The sequence below is a fragment of the Chiloscyllium punctatum genome, chromosome 5, assembly GCF_047496795.1.
Source record: "Chiloscyllium punctatum isolate Juve2018m chromosome 5, sChiPun1.3, whole genome shotgun sequence".
Lineage (NCBI taxonomy): Eukaryota > Metazoa > Chordata > Chondrichthyes > Orectolobiformes > Hemiscylliidae > Chiloscyllium > Chiloscyllium punctatum.
Window position 1 is genome coordinate 87,098,403 of NC_092743.1, and position 22,853 is coordinate 87,121,255.

Sequence of the window (22,853 nt, forward strand, 5' to 3'; positions counted from 1 at the left end):
GTATGGAAACCCTAACTGAACCATCTTGCAAATTACAACATCCTGCCCCGAATCAATTTTGAGTTTAGCAACCTGAAGTTACGCATCTTCTCCAGTAGGGCATTGGACAGTTAGAAAACTTAACAGCAAACTATGTTGGCCACTTGTGCTCCTCAAGCCATACAAAAAAAGAATGGTTTTCCAATATTTCCAATAAGTTTGGAAGCATTTCAGGATGTCTTTTGAAGGATAAATGCAAAATATGACTGTGAAGGCATCTTTTTCAATTTGCATGGGCCATACATATGCTAGCCAGCCAATTATCTATCAATGCCAATTTCTAACTACTACATCATGAGCTTGTATTTTCCATAATAACCTTCTGGAAATCCAGTTACTGTAATGTATTGGTTCCCCATTATCTAAAACATTTGTTACCTCTTTAAATAACCCAAGTAGATTTGTTAAATATGGTTTCCTTTCACAAAACCTGCGTGACTCTGCCTGATTACCTTTAACTAATCCAAGTGCCATGTTATAACTTCTTCAATAATAGCTTCTAACCCTTTTCCCTATGATAATATGTTAAGCCAACTGGCCTGTAAGTTACCTGTTTTCTGTATTCTTCCCTTTTGAACACAGATTTTATTTTTAACATCTGTCAATCTAAAGAGACTATTCCTAAATCGAGGGAATATTTTATTTAAATCTAAGACTAATGTATCAACTATTTCACTTGCCACGTCTTTAAGACCCCAGGAGGAAGTTCATCAAGACCTGGGCATTGGTCAGCCTGCAGCTCCAACAATTTATTCCGCACCATGGGCCATACATATGTTAGCCAGCCAATTATCTATCAATGCCAATTTCTAACTACTACATCATGAGCTTGTATTTTCCATAATAACCTTCTGGAAATCCAGATACTGTAATGTATTGGTTCCCCACTTTGTAATTTTCCTGCGTTTCTCCTTCCCTTCAACTAAAGAGCCACTTCTGGGATGTTACTTGCATTTTCTATGGCGAAGACAGATTCAAATTACTTTCAATTCATCCGCTATTTCACTATTTTCCATTATTAATTGTCTGGATTCACTTTCTATTTGACCAATGCTTATTTCTTAATCCTTGTTTTCTTTAGATGTGTAAAGAATCTCTAACAAGCCAAAGTCTGTTTCTATGCTGTATGCTTGTGTGACTCTATTACTCTGTTTTTATATTTCTAGATAACTTTCTCTCGGACTCAGAATTTTCCCTTTTTATTAATTTGTTGGTCATTCTTTGTTTTTCTTTTAACATGTTCTCTCCAATCTTCTGAACTGCCACTTGTCATTGCACAACCAAGTGTGTGTTTTATCTTTTAGACTGAAAGTTTTTTTATGGTTTTTATAAATGACTTGGATGAGCAGGTTATGGGGTAGGCTAGTAAGTTTGCTGAAGACACAAAGGTAGGAGGTGCCATTGATCATATTGAGGGCTTTTGCAGGCTTCAGCGTGACATTGACAGTGTGCAGAGCCATGCTGAGAAATGTTAGGTGGAGTTCAAGCTGGATACATGCGAAGTGATACATTTTGGAAGGTCGAACTTGAATGCTGAATATAGGATTAAAGACAGGATTCTTGGCAGTGTGGAGGAACAGCGGGGTCTTGGTGTTCAAGTGCATAGATCCCTCAAAGTTGCCACCCAAGTGGATAGGGTTAAGAATGGCGTTTTAGCTTTCATTAACAGGGGGATCGAGTTTAAGAGCTGCAAGGTTTTGCTACAGCTCTACAAAACCCTGGAATATTGTGTCCAGTTCTCGTCACCCTACTATAGGAAAGGTGTGGAGGCTTTGGAGAGGGTGGAAAGGAGGTTTACCAGGATACTGCCTAGACTGGAGGGCTTGTCTTACAAGGAGAGCTCAGACCTTTCTGTCTGGAGAGGAGGAGGAAAAGAGGTGACCTGATCGAGGTGTACAAGGTAATGAGAGGCATGGATAGAGTCAATAGCCAGAGACTTTTCCCCAAGGCAGGATTGACTGCCATGAGGGGTCAAAGTTTTAAAGGTGTTAGGAGGAAGGTATAGAGGAGACGTCAGGAGGTAGGTTCTTTACGCAGAGTTGTGAATACATGGAATGCGTTGCCAGTGGTGGTGGTGGAAGCAGAGTCATTAGGGACATTTAAGCGACTGTTGGACATGCACATGGAGAGCAGTGAATTGAGGGGTGCATAGTCTGGGTTATTTTCTTTTAGATTAGGAATAATCCTCAGAACAAACATCGTGGGCCGAAGGGCCTGTACTGTGCTGTACTTTTCAATGTTCTCTGTTCTAATTCTTTTATAGCCGTTGACACCAAGGAGTGTCTTCCCTGAGATCTCATTGCACAAAAGTCAGGTTTACGAGAGCCTGTTCTTTGGTCAGCTCTAAGAAACCATCCCGAAAACATTCAAAGCTATCTTTAACCATATGACTTTTTTACTCAATATCTAGATTAAAGTCTTTAGTTAGAACTTAGAACAATTTCTGCTTATGTTTCAAATTTATAGCATCTGCAGTATTTTGCTTTAATATTAGAATTTAATTCACTGCCACATTTAATCAAGATGGCTACCTTGAAAAGGACCTACTCTCTCCCTCTCTGACTTGATTTCTATTTTGTTTCTTTATCTTGTTAAAAGTATTACACTTCGAACATTTTCTAATTCTGATGAAACGTTATGAAGCTAATGCATTAGTTTGTTTCTCTCTGCACAATATTTATACCTGCTGTTTTTATTTTCTGTCACAATTCATTGGGGTAAAGCACTGGATATCAGGTTTACTATTCCTTGTGCCATTCACAGAAATCAGAAATCAATGATTTTCAAATATATTTACAAATTTCCTCAATCTCCTTAGAAATTCCCCCATACACATGTGCACACATACATATGCACACACAATCCCAGACAAACAGACAGGCATAACTAAGTTATGGGTGGAAGAAAGCTGTGAAGATAATTCAGTTGTGCCTAATCACAGGTTGCTGACATGGTCCTTATGATTCATACGGCTGGCCAGATAGTTGCTTGTCAGCTGTCTTTCCCTGGACACTTCCACTGGTTTGCAAGAGACACAGGTTCTGAAGAGGAGTCATACCAAACTCACAATACTATTTCTGTTTCTATCTCCACAAGTGAGCTTCTCGGCATTTTCTCAGATCCCCAGCATCCACAGTGTTGTTCCTTTATGAGGTGGTTAGTTCACTTCTAAAAGGCCTCTGCCTTATCAATTACAAGTCTAAAGGCAAGATAAACTGTGTCCCGACTACAGAGAACAGAGACAGCTCCTAAGCTGGTGGAGATCAAATCACTTCTCTCTGTATCTTGTTCAGTTACCAGAGAACCGATCACATGGTTGTTGGCAGGCAAAAGGCCTTTGTCATTGATAATTGGTCACCTGTCCATAGACCAATCAACTTATTGTTGCCAACCAGAATTGTTTCATTACACAACCCCTTGGCTCTGTTTCATCTGCCACCTCATTCAAACTGGTATTTGCACAATGCTTACCAATAGTTTCAGGTTACTTTCTTTTGAAAACATGCAGCAATCATTTAGAACATTGGCTTTAAAAAGTTGCCATTTTAGCTTACAATTTTAAAAGTCACACACATAAAAAGACACAATCTTTACATTTCAAACTGAGAGCATCCACATGTCTACATAATAGGCTATTAACAGGACTACTTCTGAGCACAAAAAGTTCAGAACAAGTTTAATATTGATAATGAAATAAAATCAAAATAATTTTTAAACTAAGTCTATTCAGCTAAGAATTTTCACCTCTTTTTCTCTATCCTTTCCTACTGTACATTACAATATTTTACTGACTTAAGGGCTGAAAAGTTGGCAAAAGTCAATGGCCTGAACATGAAGCCTAGCAAACTTTTATTTTGGGATTATGTCAGTCAGTTGCAGTGAGGTCACAAACTGAGTGCAAACCAATTTTAATATATATCTATATATATTTAGGACATATTAAAAAAAATGTGGCCCAATAAAGATGGCTGATATAATTATGTGACTAAACTTAGCAATAACCTTCGTAAAAATCTCAGAAGTCAACATCAGCCAGACTATTAATGCCCACATACCTCCTGATGAATCTGAAATGCTAAAAAATGTTAGAACCTGCCAGGTCTGTTGTAACATGTCACCATGAAAAATCCCTACACAATAAAAATTGTAAGTTACACCCACCATACAAGACGCTTTCGTGAATTTCAACTTAACTTCTGGAATGGGACATCACCAGTTGGCAATCTGCCATGAAGGCTTTTGTCTCGATGTCCCTCTGCAGTAGTTTTAGTCACAAAACTCCCACATACTGAATCCAGCTGCCTCTTCAAAACGTACAGATTTGAAATAGCAGTTAGCTTGGAGAAAGCACTGTTCGAGATCCAGGTTTGAATCCTAACATAACAACTGGTGGAATTTGAATTTAAAAATCCAGAATTAAAATTCTACTGATGACCATGTAACTACTCTAAATTGTCTTCAAACCCCAAAAGGCTCACTAATGTCATTCAGCGAAGGAAGCCTGTCATCTTCATCTGGACTGGTTACATGTGACTCCAGATCCACAGTAACATGGTTGACTCTTTCATGGTTGTCCTCTGAAAGAGCCTAACAAGCCATTCGGTTGCAACAAACTACTAATAAGTCTCAAAGGAATGGAACCAAATGTATGATCTGACATGGAGTAAGGCATCAGAAATGACAACATCTAATAAAGCTGTATCAACCCTGTAAAGTCCTCCTTTTTAATGTACGGGGGCTAGTGCCAAAATTGGAATAGCTGTGTCAAGCATCAGCCTCCTTTTGTCAATTTCAATGAATTCTATCATACACATAAACAGCACCATCAGCATCGCTGGACATTTTCTGTCCCATTGGCAGCTCAGGCCCCGCAGAGGTGGCAGAGTTGGTATATAGTTGGGTGGGTATTGCCCTGGGAGTCCTCAACATTGCCTGTGAAACCCATGATGTCTCATGGCATCAAGTCAAATACAAGCAAGGATCCCTCTTGCTCATTACCACATACTATTCTCCTCCAGTTTAACCTCCATGTTAAACACCACTTGGAGGCAAGAGTTCAGAATGCATCCTGCATGGGAACTCCAAATTCCAGCACCAAGAAGTTAAGCAGCACCACTTCTGATCAAACTGACTGACTCTTAAAGGAGTCTGAGTCTGTGGTAGGTGGTGAGGGAACCAACAAGAGGGAAAACAAACATGACTCTACCTTCAACAATCTGTTTGTTGCAGATGCATCTATCCATGACAGTATTGGTAAAAATTATCACCGCACAGTCCTTGTGGTGAAAAAAATAATTTTCACATTGAGAATACCCTTCATTTTGTTGTGCAGCATCACATTCATGCTAAGTAGGATAGACTTTCAATAGATTTAATAACTCAAAAATGTGCATCCATGAGGTGCTTTGGGCCATCAGCAGGAGCAGAAAATTCCAACACAATCTGTAATTTTTTTTTAGTTGACAAATACCCTAATCTTCCATTACTGTCAAGCCTGGGGATCGATGCTGGTTCAATGAAGAGTGTAGTAGGGCATGTCAGGAGTAGCACCAGCTATACCTAAAATTGCAATGTCAACCTGGGGAAGCTGTAACATAGGATTTCTTGCATGCCAAACATAAGTAGCAAGTGATAGACGGAACTAAATGATTCTATAACCAACAGATCAGACTCAAGCTCTGCCACTCCAGTAGTGAATGATGGTAGACAATTCAGCAACTAACTGAAAGAGGAGGCTCCAGTAATATCTCTAACAAGAGAACTGGCCATTACCCTTACATTCGATGGCACAACCATCACTAAAATCCCCATTATCAACAACTTGAGGGTTGCCATTGACTTAAAACTTAACTGGACTAGCCATAGAAATACAATAGCTACAAGTGCAGGTCAGAGGCTCAAAATCCGGCAGCAAGTAACTAACCTCCTGTCTCTCCAAAGTCTGTGCACTATCGACAAGTCAGGCGCGTGGTGAAAGACTCATCATTTGCCCGGATAAGTGCAGTTCCAATATTCTTGAGACAATCCAACAAGACAAAGCAACCTTCTCAATTGGCACATCAACAACCAACAGTGACTCCCTTCATCACTGACACTCAGTAACAAAAGGGTGTACTGTCGATAAGGTGCACGACAAAGATTCACTAAGACTCCTTAGGCAACATCTTCCAAACCCATGACCACTACAATCCAGAAGAACAAGGACTACAAATACATGGGTACATCACCACCTGCAAGTTCCCACTAAGCCACCCATCATCTTGACTTGAAAACATATCACTGTACCTCAGTATCTCTGTCAAAATCCTGGAACTTCCTTCCTAGCACTATGGGTATACTTAACACCAAATGAATTGCAGTAGTACAAAAAGGCAGCTTATGGCCACCTTCTTAAGGACAATGAGGGATGGGCAAAAAATGTCAACCCATTCAGTGACTCACAACTCCAGAATGAATAATAAAAAAATGCAGCATCCACTGACAATATGAACACTCATAACTCTAGGCAACGAAGAAAAAGCCTCTGGGCAGTAAAACTTCAGTCGTCTATTTATGCTCTTGGCAAGTAAAACTTTGTTTCATCAAAATATTGATGCAGAAGTTATATTTCAGCAAAATTTCCTCAGAAGATTTCTGGAATGATTTTTAATGAAAAGAGAACAGCCTATAACTTCTTGACCACTGGCGGGTCCATGGATAATCCACACAAAGGAATTTCATATTGCAAACTCCAGTTGTGGACTTTAGGAGACCATCTCAAAAGCAAGTATATTGTTAACCTGGTATCTCCAATGGTTTTGACTGAAGTTGTCACTAATTGAATAAACTATTTATTCTTTGAATCCATCTCTCTATTTACATTTTTTTTTAAAAGTGTGCCTCAATTGCAAAATATTCCCTCGTGTCTAGAAGTGTGCGGACAAACCCCATTTCTGTTTTCACTTTACCACAATGTTGCTGTCATCCTCACAAAGTCAGAACACACAAACAGATAGCAGGGAAAATACATCTCTGTTCTTTATACAAAAGAGAAATATTAAATTAAACAATCAATGTAACAAAAAGTTGTGAGAATAGAAAGGAAGATTTTATTTAAAACTCACTATCTGTCCATAAAACCCAGCCATTTCTGGCAAAAAAAAAGTAGCAGTTGTCAAATGGGGAATAATAAAAACCAGGCAGAAGTTTGAATCTGTATTTTTCAACATGTTAATTGAGCTTGTGCAAGTGCCGATCTGACCTGTTTGAGAACGTCATTTCCCTGTTCTGATGAAGGGCCACTGGATTTGAAATGATAACTTTATTTCTCTCTCCACAGATGCTTCCAGAGCTGCTCAGTTTTTCCAGCAATTTCTATATCTATTTCAGATTTTCAGAATCTGCGGTTCTTTGTTTTATTACTCTTGTGGTGGCCGAGTATCTGCCAGAGCAATATCTTTCCATAAGGATGTAATAGGCTAGATGTTTAAATATTGATTTCATTACTAACCAGTAGGTCCACAACATCCAATATTCCTCATTCTTAAGGGTCAATTATAAAACATCTTGAGATTTTATTGATTTTATCAATTTTTATTGATTTACTGAAAGCTCTGATGATACAGATCTCACGTGAGATGATAGGCATGAATGCAAAGTCCGTAAGACCATAGGACCATAAGACATACGAGTGGAAGTAAAGCCATTCAGCCCATCGAGTCCACTCTGTGATTTAATCATGGCTGATATGCATTTTAACTCTACTTACCTGATCTCTCCCGGAAGCCAGTAATTCGTTGCAAAATCAAGAATATATCAATCTCTGCCTTGAAGACATTTAACGTACCGGCCTCCACTGCACTCTGTGGCAATGAATTCCTCAGGCCCACCACTCTCTGGCTGGAGAAATGTCTCCTCATTTCCATTCTAAATTGACCCCCCCCCCCTCTAATTCTAAGGCTGTGCCCATATGTTCTAGTCACCCCATCTAACAGAAACAACTTCCCAGCATCCACCCTTTTTAAGCCATGCATTATCTTGTAAGTTTCTATTAGATCTCCCTCAACCTTCTCAACTCTAATGAATACAATCCCAGGATCCTCAGCATTCATCATATGTTAGGCCTACCATTCCAGGAATTATCCGTGTGAATCTCCACTGAACACGGTCCAGTGCCAGTATGTCCTTCCGGAGGTGTGCGGCACAAAATTGGACACAGTATTCTAAATGAGGCCCAACTAGAGCTTTATAAAGTCTCAGAAGCACATTGCTGCTTTTATATTCCAACCATCTTGAGATAAATGAGAACATTACATTCGCTTTCTTAATCACGGACTCAACCTGCAAGTTAACCTTTAGAGAATCCTGGACTAGGACTCCCAGATCCCTTTGTACTTTGGCTTTGTGAATTTTCTTCCCGTTTAGAAAATAGTCCATGCCTGTATTCTTTTTCCCAAAGTGCAACACCTCGTATTTGCTTACGTTGTGCACTTACAAGAATTTAGAAATCTCATCCTTAATGATGGATTCTAGAATTTTGCCAACAACTGAGGTTAGGCTAATCGGCCTATAATTTTCCATATATTGTCTTCATCCTTTCTTGAACAAGGGGGTTACAACAGCGATTTTCCAATCATTTGGGACGTTCCCTGACTCCAGTGACCTCAAAGATCACAACAAACTCCTTCGCTATTTCCTCAGCCACCTCCCTCAGAACTCTAGGATCTAGCCCATGGGGGCCAGGAGATTTATCAATTTTTAGACCTTTCAGCTTTTCTAGCACTTTCTCTTTTGTAATGGATACATACTCCTCTGCTCCCCAACCCCCTCCGAATCTCCTTAATTGTTGGGATATTACTCATGTCTTCCACTGCGAAGACTGATGCAAAGTACTTATTAAGTTCTTCAGCTATTTCCTTATTTCTCATCACTACCCTGCCAGCATCCATTTGGAGCGGCCCAATGTCTACTTTTGCCTCTCGTTTGTTTCTTATGTAAAGAAAGAAACTTTTACTATCATTTCTAATATTACTGGCTAGCCTACCTTCACATTTGATCCTCTCCTTCCTTATTTCTCTCTTTGTTACCCTCTGTTTGTTTTTGTAGACTTCCCAATCTTCTGATTCCCAGTGCTCTTTGCCACTTTATAGGCTCTTGCTTTTTCTTTGATACATTTCCTGATTTCCTTTGTCAGCCATGGCTGTCTAATTTGCCTCGCCCCCATATTATGATTGCTGCCTAAGTGGTCCCTTACTTTAAGATCTTTTATAAAGTTTGGCTCATTACATAGCACTAAGGGCAGAACAGCCTGCTGCCTTGTGGGCTCCATCACAAGCTGTTCCATGAACTCCCTTTCTTTGGATCCCCCAGCAACAGGATTCACTCAGTCCACCATTTCACAACAGGCTATCTTCCAGAATATTCTCAGGTGTGGCACTAGATCCAGTCAGCATTAACCCATAATTCCCATAAGAGCTGCCAGTTTCTGAAGATACAGTCTCTAAAAAGCTGGCAACTCTAAGTATATAACAACTTATCCACTTACTTATGATTGAATAATGTTCTAAGGATTTTCTCAGTTAATTGGAGATCCCTTTTTGAAATTTATTTGTCTATGTGAATACGCCTTCTCTATAGCAATGAAAAAAAACAGTAGCTATATTCAAAGAGAAAAGGACAAAGCTTGATTGCAGCTAATGCTGACAGAATAATACATTGATCTATTGCAGATCAAAGGGAAAAAGGGACATTTTGAAGACATAAGATTTCCTCATGAGGAAGTGAATGCAATAAATTTAGATCTTTTAACATATTTTTGGGGTGATTTATCAACAATTCACAGTCTAGAACATAGAACAATACAATGCTGAATAAGCCCTTTGGTCCTCGATGTTGAGCCATCCTGTGAACTATTCTCAGCTCGTCCCCCTATACTATCCCATCATCATCCATGTGCTTATCCAAGGATTGTTTAAATCTCCCTAATGTGGCTGAGTTAACTACATTGGCAGACAGGGCATTCCACGCCCTTACCACTCTCTGAGTAAAGAACCTGCTTCTGACATCTGTCTTAAATCTATCACCCCTCAATTTGTAGTTATACCCCTTCGTATAAGCTGATGCCATCACCCTAGGAAAAAGACTTTCACTGTCTACCTTATCTAATCTTCTGATCATCTTGCGTGTCACCTCTTAGCCTATTTCTTTCCAATGAGAACAGACCCAAGTCTCTCAGCCTTTCCTCATAAGACCTTCCCTCCAGACCAGGCAACATCCTGGTAAATCTCCTCTGTACCTTTTCCAATGCTTCCACATCCTACCAGAAATATGGCGACCAGAACTGTACACAATATTCCAAACGTGGCCGCACTAGCATTTTGTATAGTTGCAGCATGACATTGCGGCTCCTGAACTCAATCCCTCTACCAATGAAACCTAACAATGAAACCAGAGAGTTGAAAGGGGACAAATATACTGGCAAGGAGATTTGCTAGAGCTGCTCAAGAGGATTTACACTGGTAAGGTGGGGGGAGGGGGTAGAGTGGGGAAGATAGTGAGGGAAGAGATCAATCTGAGACCCGTTGAGCAAAGAAGTGAATCAGACAGTCAGGGTAGGCAGGGACAAAGCAAAGAACAAGGTAGGACTGATAAATTAAACTGCATTTATTTCAATACAAGGGGTCTCACCAGGAAGGCAGCTGAACTCAGGGCATGGAGAGGAACATGGGACAGGATATCACAGCAACTACAGAAATGTGGCTCAGGGATGGGCAGGACTGGCAGCTTAATGCTCCAGGATACAAATGCTACAGGGAGGATAGAAAGGGAGGCAAGAGAGGAGGGGGGGGGGGGGGGGTCGCATTTTTGATAAGGGATAACATTACAGCTATATTTAGGGAGGATATTCCTGGGAATACATCAGAGAAGTTATTTGGGTGGAACTGAGAAATACGAAAGAGATGATCACCTGATTGGGATTGTATTATAAACCCTCTAACAGTCAGCAGGAAATTGAGAAACAAATTTGTAAGATTTCAGTTATAGGATGGTTATAGTAGGGGATTTTAACTTTCCAAACATAGACTGGAACTGCCATAGTGTTAAAAGTTTAGATGGAGAAGAATTTGTTAAATGTGTACAAAAAAAATTTTCTTATTCAGTATGTCGATGTACGTACTAGAGAAGGTGCAGAGCTTGACCTACTCTTGGGAAATAAGGGCAGGTGACTGAGGTGTCAGTGGGGGAGCACTTTGGGGCCGGTGACCAGAATACTATTAGTTTTAAAATAGTGATGGAAAAGGATGGACCGCATTCTAAATTGGAGGAAGGCTAATTTTGACAGTATTAGGCAAGAACTTTTCAAAGCTGATTGGGGACAGATGTTCACAGATAAAGGGACAGCTGGGAAATGGGAAGCCTTCAGAAATGGGATAACGAGAGTCCAAAGACAGTATATTCCTGTTAGGGTGGAAGGCTGGTAGGTGTAGCGGATGCTGGACAACTAAAGAAATTGAGGGTTTGGTTAAGAGAAAGAAGGAAGCATATGTCAGGTGTAGACAGGATAGGTCAAATGAACCATTAGAAGAGTATAAAGGCAGTAGGAGTATACTTAAGATGGAAATCAAGATGGCAAAAAGGAGACATGAGACAGATTAGATTACAGTGTGGAAACAGGCCCTTCGGCCCAACAAGTCCACACCGACCCATACCCCTACATTTACCCCTTACCTAACACTACAGGCAATTCAGCATGGCCAATTCACCTGACCTGCACATCTTTGGACTGTGAGAGGAAACCCACGCAGACACGGGGAGAACATGCAAACTCCACACAGTCAGTCGCCTGAGGCGGGAATTGAACCCGGGTCTCTGGCGCTGTGAGGCAGCAGTGCTAACTACTGTGCCACCGTGCCACCCACATAGCTTTGGCAAATAAAGTTAAGAAGAATCCAAAGGGTTTTTGCAAATACATTAAGGACAAAAGGGTAAGTAGGGACAGAATAGGGCCCCTCAAAAATCAGCAAGGTGGCCTTTGTGTGGAGTCGCAAAAAATGGGGGAGATACTAACCAAGTATTTTGCATTGGTAATTACTGTGGAGGAGGACATGGAAGATATAAAATGGAGGGAAATAGATGGTTACATCTCAAAAAATGTCCATATTACGGAGGAGGAAGTGCTGGATGTCTTGAAACACGTAAAGTTGGATAAGTCCCCAGGACCTGATCAGGTGTACCCTAGAAGTCTGTGGGAAGCTAGGGAAGTGATTGCTGGGCCTCTTGCTGAGATATTTGTATTGTCAATTGTCACGTGAGGTGCCGGAAGACTGGCGGTTGGCTAACGTGGTGCCACTATTTAAGAAAAGTGGTAAGGCCAGGTCAGGAAACTATAGACGGGTGAGCCTGACATCAGTGGTGGGCAAGTTGTTGGAGGGAATCCTGAGGGACAGGATTTGCACGTGGAAAGGTAAGGACTGATTAGGGATAGTTAACATGGCTTTGTGCATGGGAAATCATGTCTCACAAACTTGATTGAGTTTTTTGAAGAAGTAACAAAGAAGATTGATGAGGGCAGAGCAGCGGACATGATCTATGAAGTTAAAAATCACACAACACCAGGTTATAGTCCAACAGATTTAATTGGAAGTACACTAGCTTTCGGAGCGTTGCTCCTTCATCAGGTGATTGTGGAGGGCTCGATCGTAGCACAGAATTTATAGCAAAAATTTGCAGTGTGATGGAACTGAAATTATACATTGAAAAATTGATTGTCTGTTAAGCCTTTCATCTGTTAGAATACAGTGATAGTTTCATTTCTTTCATGTGTAAATCACAAAACCCTTTTTTTAAAAGTTGCATTCTTGGGTTAGCTGTTAACAATGGTGATAGCTAGACAATATGTTGAAGGTGTTGGCCCCCTGTGTTCTCGGTCTATGACCTGATGTTTAGATTGATTCTAATCTAAAAAGTGAGATAACAGAGTTTTATATAAATTTGGGGACCAAATTTGCACTCCAATATGCCAACATTTTTATGCACAGGTTGGAACAAGATTTCTTCTCTATGCAGGATCTCCAACCAACATTGTACACCAGGTACATTGATGACATTTTCTTCCTCTGGACCCATGGTGAGGAGTCACTGATAAAACTACACAGTGACATCAACAATTTCATCCCACCAAACAAAAACACAAACACACATATATTTTTTGTGGGGTGAATTTGTACTTGCAGAGTTACATTGCACTTTGCTCAAAAACTGCATACATTCATGTAGAACCCTGAGCTCAAAAACTGCATGAATTTATGTAAAACTCTGTTATCTCACTTTTTAGATTAGAATCAATCTAAACATCAGGTCATAGACCGAGAACACAGGGGGCCAACACCTTCAACATATTGTCTAGCTATCACCATTGTTAACAGCTAACCCAAGAATGCAACTTTTAAAAAAAGGGTTTTGTGATTTACACATGAAAGAAGTGAAACTATCACTGTATTCTAACAGATGAAAGGCTTAACAGACAATCAATTTTTCAATGTATAATTTCAGTTACATCACACTGCAAATTTTTGCTATAAATTCTGTGCTACGATCGAGCCCTCCACAATCACCTGATGAAGGAGCGTCGCTCCGAAAGCTAGTGTACTTCCAATTAAATCTGTTGGACTATAACCTGGTGTTGCGTGATTTTTAACCTTATACACCCCAGTACAACACCGGCATCTCCAAATCATGACAAGATCTATATGGATTTCAGTAAGGCATTGACAAGGCTCCCCATGGGACATTGGTTAGCAAGGTTAGATCTCATGGAATACAGGGAGAACTAGCCATTTGGATATAGAACTGGCTCAAAGGTAGAAGACAGAGTGTAGTGATGGAGGGTTATTTTTCAGACTGGAGGCCTGTGACCAGTGGAGTGCCTCAAGGATCAGCACTGGGTCCACTGCTTTTCATCATTTATATAAATGATTTGGATGTGAGCTTAAGAGGTATAGTTAGTAAGCTTGCAGATGACACCAAAATTGGAGGTGTAGTGGACAGCGAAGAAAGTTACCTCAGATTACAACAGGATCTTGATCAGATGGGCTATTGGGCTGAGGAGTGGCAGATGGAGTTTAATTCAGATAAATGCGAGGTGCTGCATTTTGGGAAAGCAAATCTTAGCAGGACTTATACACTTAATGGTAAAGTCCTTGGAGTGCAGGTTCATAGCTCCTTGAAAGTGGAGTCGCAGATAGATAGGATAGTGAAGAAGGCGTTTGGTATGTTTTCCTTTATTGATCAGAGTATTGGGTATAGGAGTTGAGAGGTCATGTTGCAGCTGTACAGAATGTTGGTTAGGCCACTTTTGGAATACTGCGTTCAATTCTGGTCTCCTTGCTTGAAACTTGAAAAGGTTCAGAAAAAATTTATAAAGGATGTTGTCAGAGTTGGAGGATTTGAGCTTTCGGGCAAGGTTGAATCAGATGGAGCTGTTTTCCCTGTAGCTTCGGAGGCTGAGAGATGACCGTATAAAAGGTTTATAAATTCATAATGGGCATGGATAAGATGAATAGACAAAGTCTTTTCCCTGGGGTGGGGAAGTCCAGAACTAGAGGGCATAGGTTTGGGGTGAGAGGGGAAAAATATAAAAGAGACCCAAGGGGCAATATTTTCACGCAGAGGGTGGTGCATATATAGAATGAGCTTCCAAAATATGTGGTGGAGGCTAGTACAATTGCAACATTTAAAAGGCATCAGGATGGGTATATGAGTTGGAAGGAAATAGGCATAATGCTGGCAAGTGGGACTGGACTGGGTTGGGATATGTAGTCGGCACGGGTAAGTTGGGCCGAAGTTTCAGTGCTGTACGTCTCTATGACTCCTCAACTCAGTCCTAAATGATTTATTCCATATCCTGAGACTGTGCCATGTTTTTAGACTGTCCAAACAAGAAAAATATCCTCCTTGCCTTTAGTCTGTCCAGCTCTGTTGACATTTTACATGTTTCAATCAAATACCCTCTCATCCTTCTAAACTGCAGTGAATACAATAGGAGAAAATGAGGACTGCAGATGTTGGAGATCAAAGTCAAGATTGGAGTGGTGCTGGAAAAGCACAGCAGGTCAGGCAACATCCGAGAAGCAGGAGAATCGCCTTTCCCATCCATCTGCTTCACCTTCCTCTCTGACTTATCACTTTTTCCCTCCGCTTCATCTACCTAATGCATTCTCAGCTACATTCCCCGCAGCCCCACCCCCCTCCTATTTATCTCTCAGCTCCCCAGACCAGAAGCCTCAATCCTGATGAAAGGCTTATGATGTCCTGATGAAAGGATGCTGCCTGACCTACTGTGCTTTTCCAGCACCACACCATCGACTATAGCGACTACAAGCCCAATTGAACCAATCTCATCTTGAGGGCCTGATCAGGTGTACCCGAGAATTCTGTGGGAAGCTAGAGAAGTGATTGCTGGGCCTCTTGCTGAGATATTTGTATCGGTGATAGTCACAGGTGAGGTGCCGGAAAACTGGAGGTTGGCAAACGTGGTACCACTGTTTAAGAAGGGCGGTAAAGACAAGCCAGGGAACTATAGACCGGTGAGCCTGACCTCAGTGGTGGGCAAGTTGTTGGAGGGAATCCTGAGGAACAGGATGTACATGTATTTGGAAAGGCAAGGACTGATTAGGGATAGTCAACATGGCTTTGTGCATGGGAAATCATGTCTCACAAACTTGATTGAATTTTTTGAAGAAGTAACAAGATTGATGAGGGCAGAGCAGTAGGTGTGATCTATATGGACTTCAGTAAGGCGTTCGACAAGGCTCCCCCATGGGAGACCGGTTAGCAAGGTTAGATCTCATGGAATACAGGGAGAATTAGCCATTTGGATATACAACTGGCTCAAAGGTAGAAGATGGAGGGTGGTGGTGGAGGGTTGTCTTTTAGACTGGAGGCCTGTGACCAGTGGAGTGCCACAGGGATCGGTGCTGGGTCCTCTACTTTTTTGTCATTTACATGGATGATTTGGATGTGAGCATAAGAGGTACAGTTAGTAAGTTTGCAGATGACATCAAAATTGGAGGTGCAGTGGACAGCGAAGAGGGTTACCTCAGATTACAACAGGATCTTGACCAGATGGGCCAATGGGCTGAGAAGTGGCAGTTGGAGTTTAATTCAGATAAATGCGAGGTGCTGCATTTTGGGAAAGCAAATCTGAGCAGGATTTATACACTTAATGGCAAGGTCCTAGGGAGTGTTGCTGAACAAAGAGACCTTGGAGTGTCGGTTCATAGCTCCTTGAAAGTGGAAGTAGATAGGATAGGGAAGAAGGCATTTGGTATGGTTTCCTTTATTGGTCAGAGTACTCAGTACAGGAGTTGGGAGGTCATGTTGTGGCTGTACAGGACATTGGTTAGCCCACTGTTGGAATGTTGCGTGCAATTCTGTTCTCCTTTCTATCGAAAAGATGTTGTGAAACTTGAAAGGGTTCAGAAAAGATTTACAAGAATGTTGCCAAGATTGGAGGATTTGAGTTATAGGGAGACACTGAACAGGCTGGGTTGTTTTCCCTGGAGCATTGGAGACTGAGGGGTGACATTATAGAGGTTTAGAAAATTATGAGGGGCATGGACAGGATAGATAGACAAAGTCTTTTCCCTGGTGTGGGGGAGTCCAGAACTAAAAGGCATAGGTTTAGGGTGAGAGGGGAAAGATATAAAAGAGACCTAAGGGGCAACTTTTTCACGCAGAGAGTGGTACGTGTATGGAATGAGCTGCCAGAGGATGTGGTGGAGGCTGGTACAATTGCAACATTTAAGAGGCATTTAGACGGGTATATGAATAGGAAGGGTTTGGAAGAAGATGGGTCAGGTGCTGGCAGGTGGGACTAGATTGGGTTGGGATATCTGTTTGGCATGGACAGGTTGGACCGAAGGGTCTGTTTCCATGCTGTACATCTCTATGAGTCTATGACAGTCTTGCAATCCCTGGTTGAACATCTGTTGGTCTCCCTGAAGTAACTATATCCTTTCTTAATAGGAAGCTAAAACTGCATCCAACACTCCAAGTGTGATCTCACCAAAGCCCTGTGTAACTGCAGTAAAATATCTCTACTTCTGAACTCAAAATCATTTTACAATGAAGGCCAATATACCATTTGCCTTCCTAATTCTTTGCTGCATCTGCCTGTCTACTTTTATTGACTAGTGTACAAGGATACTCAGATCTCACCATACTCCAGACTTCGAAATATATTACCATTTAAATCATAATCTTGCAAGCTATTTTTCACACTGAAATGTTGAACTTCACATTCAGCTAAATTGTACTCCATTTGCCATGTGTTTGCTGACTCACCCAATTTGCATAAATCACCCTTGCACCATCCTCACAACCCCAACCAGTTTTGTGTCATCATAAACTTGGAAGGTTGCATTTGGATCTCTCTGCATGTATGCAGTGAAACCCAGATCCTTGCAGCATCCCATTAGTTACTGCCTGCCACCTGGAAAAAGACCCAAGTTTTCCCCTCTGTTTCTTGTCTGTCAAACAATTCTCAATCCGTACTATTATCCCCTATCCAATGTGCTTCAAATTTTTCCCACTAATGTTGTGAGGAAACTTACCAAATGTCTTCTGAAAATTTAAAACACCACATGCATTGATTATCCTTTACCTATTCTACCACTTGTATCTTCAAAGAAAAATTCCAGTAGATTTGTTCAAAATGATTTGTCTTTCATAAAATATGCTGGTCAGCTTTGTCAAATCCCATTAAATGTTTTCCAGATGTTGTTATTATGTCTTTTAAAACTGATGTTTTGCCCACTTCTGATATTAGACTAACTGGTCTATAATTGTCTGTTTTCAGTCTCCTTCCTCTTTTAACTAGTGGGGTTATATTTGTTACCCCCCCCCCCCTCCCCGCCCAATCCACAGGAACAAGTCTATAAAACTTTGTAGGATGACCACCAATGAATCCAATATTTCAATTTACTATTCTGGATCTGGATTATTCTGCCCTGCTGAATTATCAGCCTTTAACCCCATTAATTTCACTATCACTATTTTCTTACTAGTACTGATTTCCTTTAAATCCACTCTCTTGCTAGACCCTTAGTTCTCTAACATTTCTGGGAGGTTATTTTTGCCTTTTTTTGTGAAGGCAGAACAAAAGTATATGTTCAATTCATCTGCCATTGCTCTGTTCTCCATTATAATTTCCCCAGCTTCTGATTATAAGGGGCATACATTGTTTTTATTAATCTTTTCTCTTCCTTAGTTATAGAAATTGAGTGTAAAAGCTTCTTTGTTCCTTATAATTTTACTCTCATTCTCTAACTTATCACCTTGATCAATTTTTTTTCCAAAATGGTCTTCGTCTTCAGGCTTGTTGCTTTTTCTGGCAATTGTATGTGGCTATTTGGACCTAATACTATCCCTAATTTAGTTTATAAGCCAATTGTTGAGCCACCTTTGCTTTTTTTATTTTTGCACCAAACAGGAATGAATAGTTGTTGTAATTCAAACACATGTTCTTTAAATATGAACCTACTGATTGTCCACTGTCAACCCCTTTAGTAAGGTTTCCCAGTCTAAACTTTCCAATTCACATCTCATAACCACGTAGCATCATTTATTTATATTCAAGGCACTGGTTTCAGATTTGACCACATCACGCTCCAGCTTAATGAATAATTCTATCCTACAATGGCTGCTCTTCACCACAACAAAACTGTTATAGTCATTACAGTTTACATTAGTTTAGTCTGTTACACTATTGTCTTTCTTGACCATGGATACCCCTTGAGAACAGAGAGCTTTTGACATGCCATGGAGAGATCCCATCCATTGCGAATGACATCCTCCGCAAGTGGTGGATAGGGCAATGCACTGGTGGCAAACTGTCAGATAGCCACCAAATCAAATCTTGTCGGGTCCATCATCAGATTAATTGTTTACCTGCCTTTGAGGTACATGCAACTGATTTAGATTCCCATATACTCAAGGGAAACTTCCATAGCAACTGGTACACAACTGAAAGCAAAGCTAGTCAACCAAAGCCCTGTGTAACTGCAATAAACATCCCTATTTCTAAACTCAAATTCTATCGCAATGAAAGCCAATGTACTTTTTGCCTCCCCACCCACCTCTGAGCTGACCAGCATTGGAGAGGAAAATTAAGAATTCACCGCACATGACTCCTTGATAAAATTCACATCATTCAGTATAATACTCTGTTTGACAAACTGAATTACTCAAGTGTCAATCGTCATTGGGTTCTGTTTTATTATTCAAAACACACAGCCTGAAATGCCTGCAAATGCTATGGCTTAAATACGTAGAGGGGAGAGTGGAACACTTTGGAGTGATTCTGGAAGCCTGGTCAAGCAACCAGCCCTGGTAACAGTGATCTTTATTACCAATCACTAATAAAATATGACAAACTACTAACTGCTAACATGGAATATTGACTGTTGACACAGACACTGGAAGGAGGCACCTTCAGATAAAACTAACAGGAAGAACAAAGGTTAAAATGGATTTGAAAATGACGTTTATGTATCATCTGTGCAATGCAAATATGATCTACTCATCAAAGTCTCTGCAACTTTATGGGTGGATTTGTGCAAAGGCTAAAGTAATGCCATAACACACTTCATAACATTTCAATTCGCAATAAGGAAATCCATTAAAAGACATTTAGATGCCTATTAAAATGTCATATGAGCTGTTTGTGAAAGCTCTCTGACATTTATAACGAAAGGCCATGTGGTGTCTGGGTAGATTTCGGTCAATTTCAGCCCGGTTTTAAATAAAAGGGGTAATTAAGTTGTCAGACAGTAAAATATAAATTTAACAGTGGGATGACCGAAGAACCCTAGGGACTGTTAACAGGTGCGGTTATTTGTTCTTGTGAAATTTGTTTTCTTCTTGATGGAATGCTTGCACAGGACCCTAACAGGGGCACAAGTCATTTTGTAGCAATGCGATAAAAAATACATTTCTAATGTAGTAAAACTGAAAACAAAAACACATTTCATTTCAATCTCAAAAATACGAAAGCTTGAGATGATTGAATTTAGTTCCAAGCATAAGTGAATAGGTATGATCTATTTATATTCGTATGTCGTGTTTGTATTCTTAAATAACTCATTGAATTGCCACAGAATGTTGAGTAGTTTTGCATCAAGATTGTGCGTAATAATATCAATATGTGGATACAGTATCCATTAATATTAATACTTTTTTTCTACATTTCTCTATGGAATAAAATACATAATGAGCTGTATTTAATTCTGGTGAAAGAACTCTCATTCACTTGCTGAAGAGCTGGCAAGAGCCTCACAGTCTCTAAGAGCTGGTTAAGCATTCAACTGGCAGCAGCAGGCATCCCACAGGTTCAAGGACAGTTCCAGGACAGTTCAAGAAGGGCAGGTCCTGAGTGCTGGCAGCTCCAGGTCAGTGGCAAGCATCCTGTTCTTGATCGGCAGCATCACTATGAAAACCTGTGGCTGGTACTTCATCCATCTGAGACTCAGGATCGCCATGCACTCAAACAGAGAAATGGTGGCAGGAGGAATGGGATCCCAGAGTGGGAGTGGCAGAGTGAAGCTTCATTAAGGGGACACTCATGAATAAGGATTGGTGGAGATGTCTCTCAGCCACTCCTGTCATGTCCAGCTCCCTCGTTCAGGCCTTTGAATGAAAAGCACCAATCCCTCCTACCCAACTCACCCCCCCCACAACCCCCATCCCACCTAACACCCACCAACTTCCACACCCCAGCCCCTGGACTCCTGCAAGCAAAAATGCCAGGGTTTGATTTTCCAGCCCCTTGCAATGCCTACCCTGTATCCTTACACTGTAACTTTGTTCCTGGAAGAATGTTTAAAGTCTCTACCATCACAGACCACAACATGCATGGAAAAGTGTGCACTGCAACTTGGACTCCCTGGTTGAATTGTGACATACCACCAATAACTGATACAAGGTCACTTTTATGGGGACTGAGACAGGGATGGTGTGTGTGTGTGGGAAGGTAGTGGGTTAGCCTTGACGGTGTATCGCCCCCCCCATTCCACCAAAGCCATTCCCCAATTGAAATTACAACATTTTGTCCCACTGTGTGAGCTGCAGTTTCCTGAAATTTCAACTCTTACCACACAGTCATAAAGCACAGAAGATAACAGTGATATCACTAATTCATTCACCTACTCTCTTTCCCTTTGAAGTATTTTCTGTGATTCATCCAAACGAAACTGCAGGGCTATGGCTTTCATGGAGTCGCTCTCAAAGGGCTGTAGGCCATCTTCCAACAGGAGCTTAGCTTTTTCAGCACAGGTGGTAGAGTTACACAAACTCAAGGTGGCAGAAGACTCCAGACCTTGTCCTCTTCCATGATGTTTCTCTTTCAGTATAGTTTCAATTATATCAAAACCCTGGGGATAGACCACATCAAATATTTTCAATATTAAAGACATATGTGACATGAATAATAGACATCTGTACTTTTAAATACTATAGTTTCACTGGAAAATGTTCTGAGTACTGGAAAAGAAGTTTTCCAAGAATTTGGAATCAGGAAATGACTTTATAAGGTACATCATGTGTGAGTCATATCATCTGAGGAATCTCTTTAATATTGCAGCCGTCAGCTAGGTTATAGACCACAGAGTGTTTATGACAGCCCTTTGCAATTGCATTGTCAGTGCAGGAAATATGGAGAAATATTTATTCGCATAACGCCCATTTTGAAAAGGATAATCTAACAAGAAAGATGACAAAAAATAAGACCTTTTCTTTTTACATTGTATAACTCAGAATGCCACACTTGCTAACTGCACAAATAATGTGACATTTCTAGGAAAACCTTCTTAAGTCTCATGTGTTTCTTTTTGCCCTGCATATCTTTAAACACTTGCTTAATGTTTATATTGTAATTCTTCCGTATTAACAAAATTATTGACTGGATCAATGCATTAATGGAACATGGAACAGTATAACACAGTACAGGCCCTTGGGTCCATGATGTTATGCTGAGCATTTATCTTAATCTAAAATCAACCTAACCTACCCAACCCTCAATTTACTGCCATCCATGTGCTTGTCCAGCAGTCACTGAAATGTAGAATATGAAATTACAACAAAAATCAAATTCAAAATTTGGCAAGTTCTGTATCATTTCATCTGACCATACCAGGTACCAGAATACTTGGAAATGATCATCCCAATCACACTGTACCAGCTGGGGGAATTTAAATTAAGCTCATAACTTCTGAAATTGAAAGCTAGACTCATTAATGGTGACCATAAAACTACTGTCAATTATTATCAAAACCCATCTGGATCACTAATGTTCTTTAAGGGACATTAATGTTCTTCCGCCCTTCACATCATCGCTGATGCCACATGCTCAGTGACTTCCGCCACCCCAACTGCCGTGGTCACCACCACTTCTGCCCCCACCAGCATTCTGCTGACATGCCCCCCACAGACCCCACTGTCACTATCCCCACCCCCCAGAACCCCCAGGGGAACACTACCCCTGCTCATGACTCCACCCCCAATCCCCCCACCATCACACCCACTCCAGTTACAGGTTCCGCCCCACTCCCAGCTCTACACCCAAACCGGATCCCAGCTCCCAGCCCTGCCGAGTTTTCACCATCCCCCCAGACCTCCCCCTCACCGAGGACGAACGATCAGTCCTCAGCAAAGGACTCACCTTCATCCCCCTCCATCTATGCATCAATGAATTTAATACACGCCGTGACGTCGAACAATTCTTCTGTCGCCTCAGAGCTTAATTTCACATTCAAGACTCCCACCCACCTTCCGAGGACCCC

General features: G+C 40.9%; 1 protein-coding gene across 10 annotated transcripts in view; it reads right to left on the minus strand.

Moving 5' to 3' along the window:
* The window catches only part of LOC140477201 (coiled-coil domain-containing protein 102A-like), a 570,837-nt gene that overhangs the window by 406,335 nt on the left and 141,649 nt on the right, over positions 1-22,853 (minus strand). For all 10 annotated transcript variants that reach the window (XM_072570682.1, XM_072570683.1, XM_072570679.1 and 7 more), the window contains one exon: positions 21,223-21,446. In XM_072570682.1, coding sequence (XP_072426783.1) covers positions 21,223-21,446 — 224 coding nt within the window. The remainder of the gene's footprint in view (positions 1-21,222; positions 21,447-22,853) is intronic.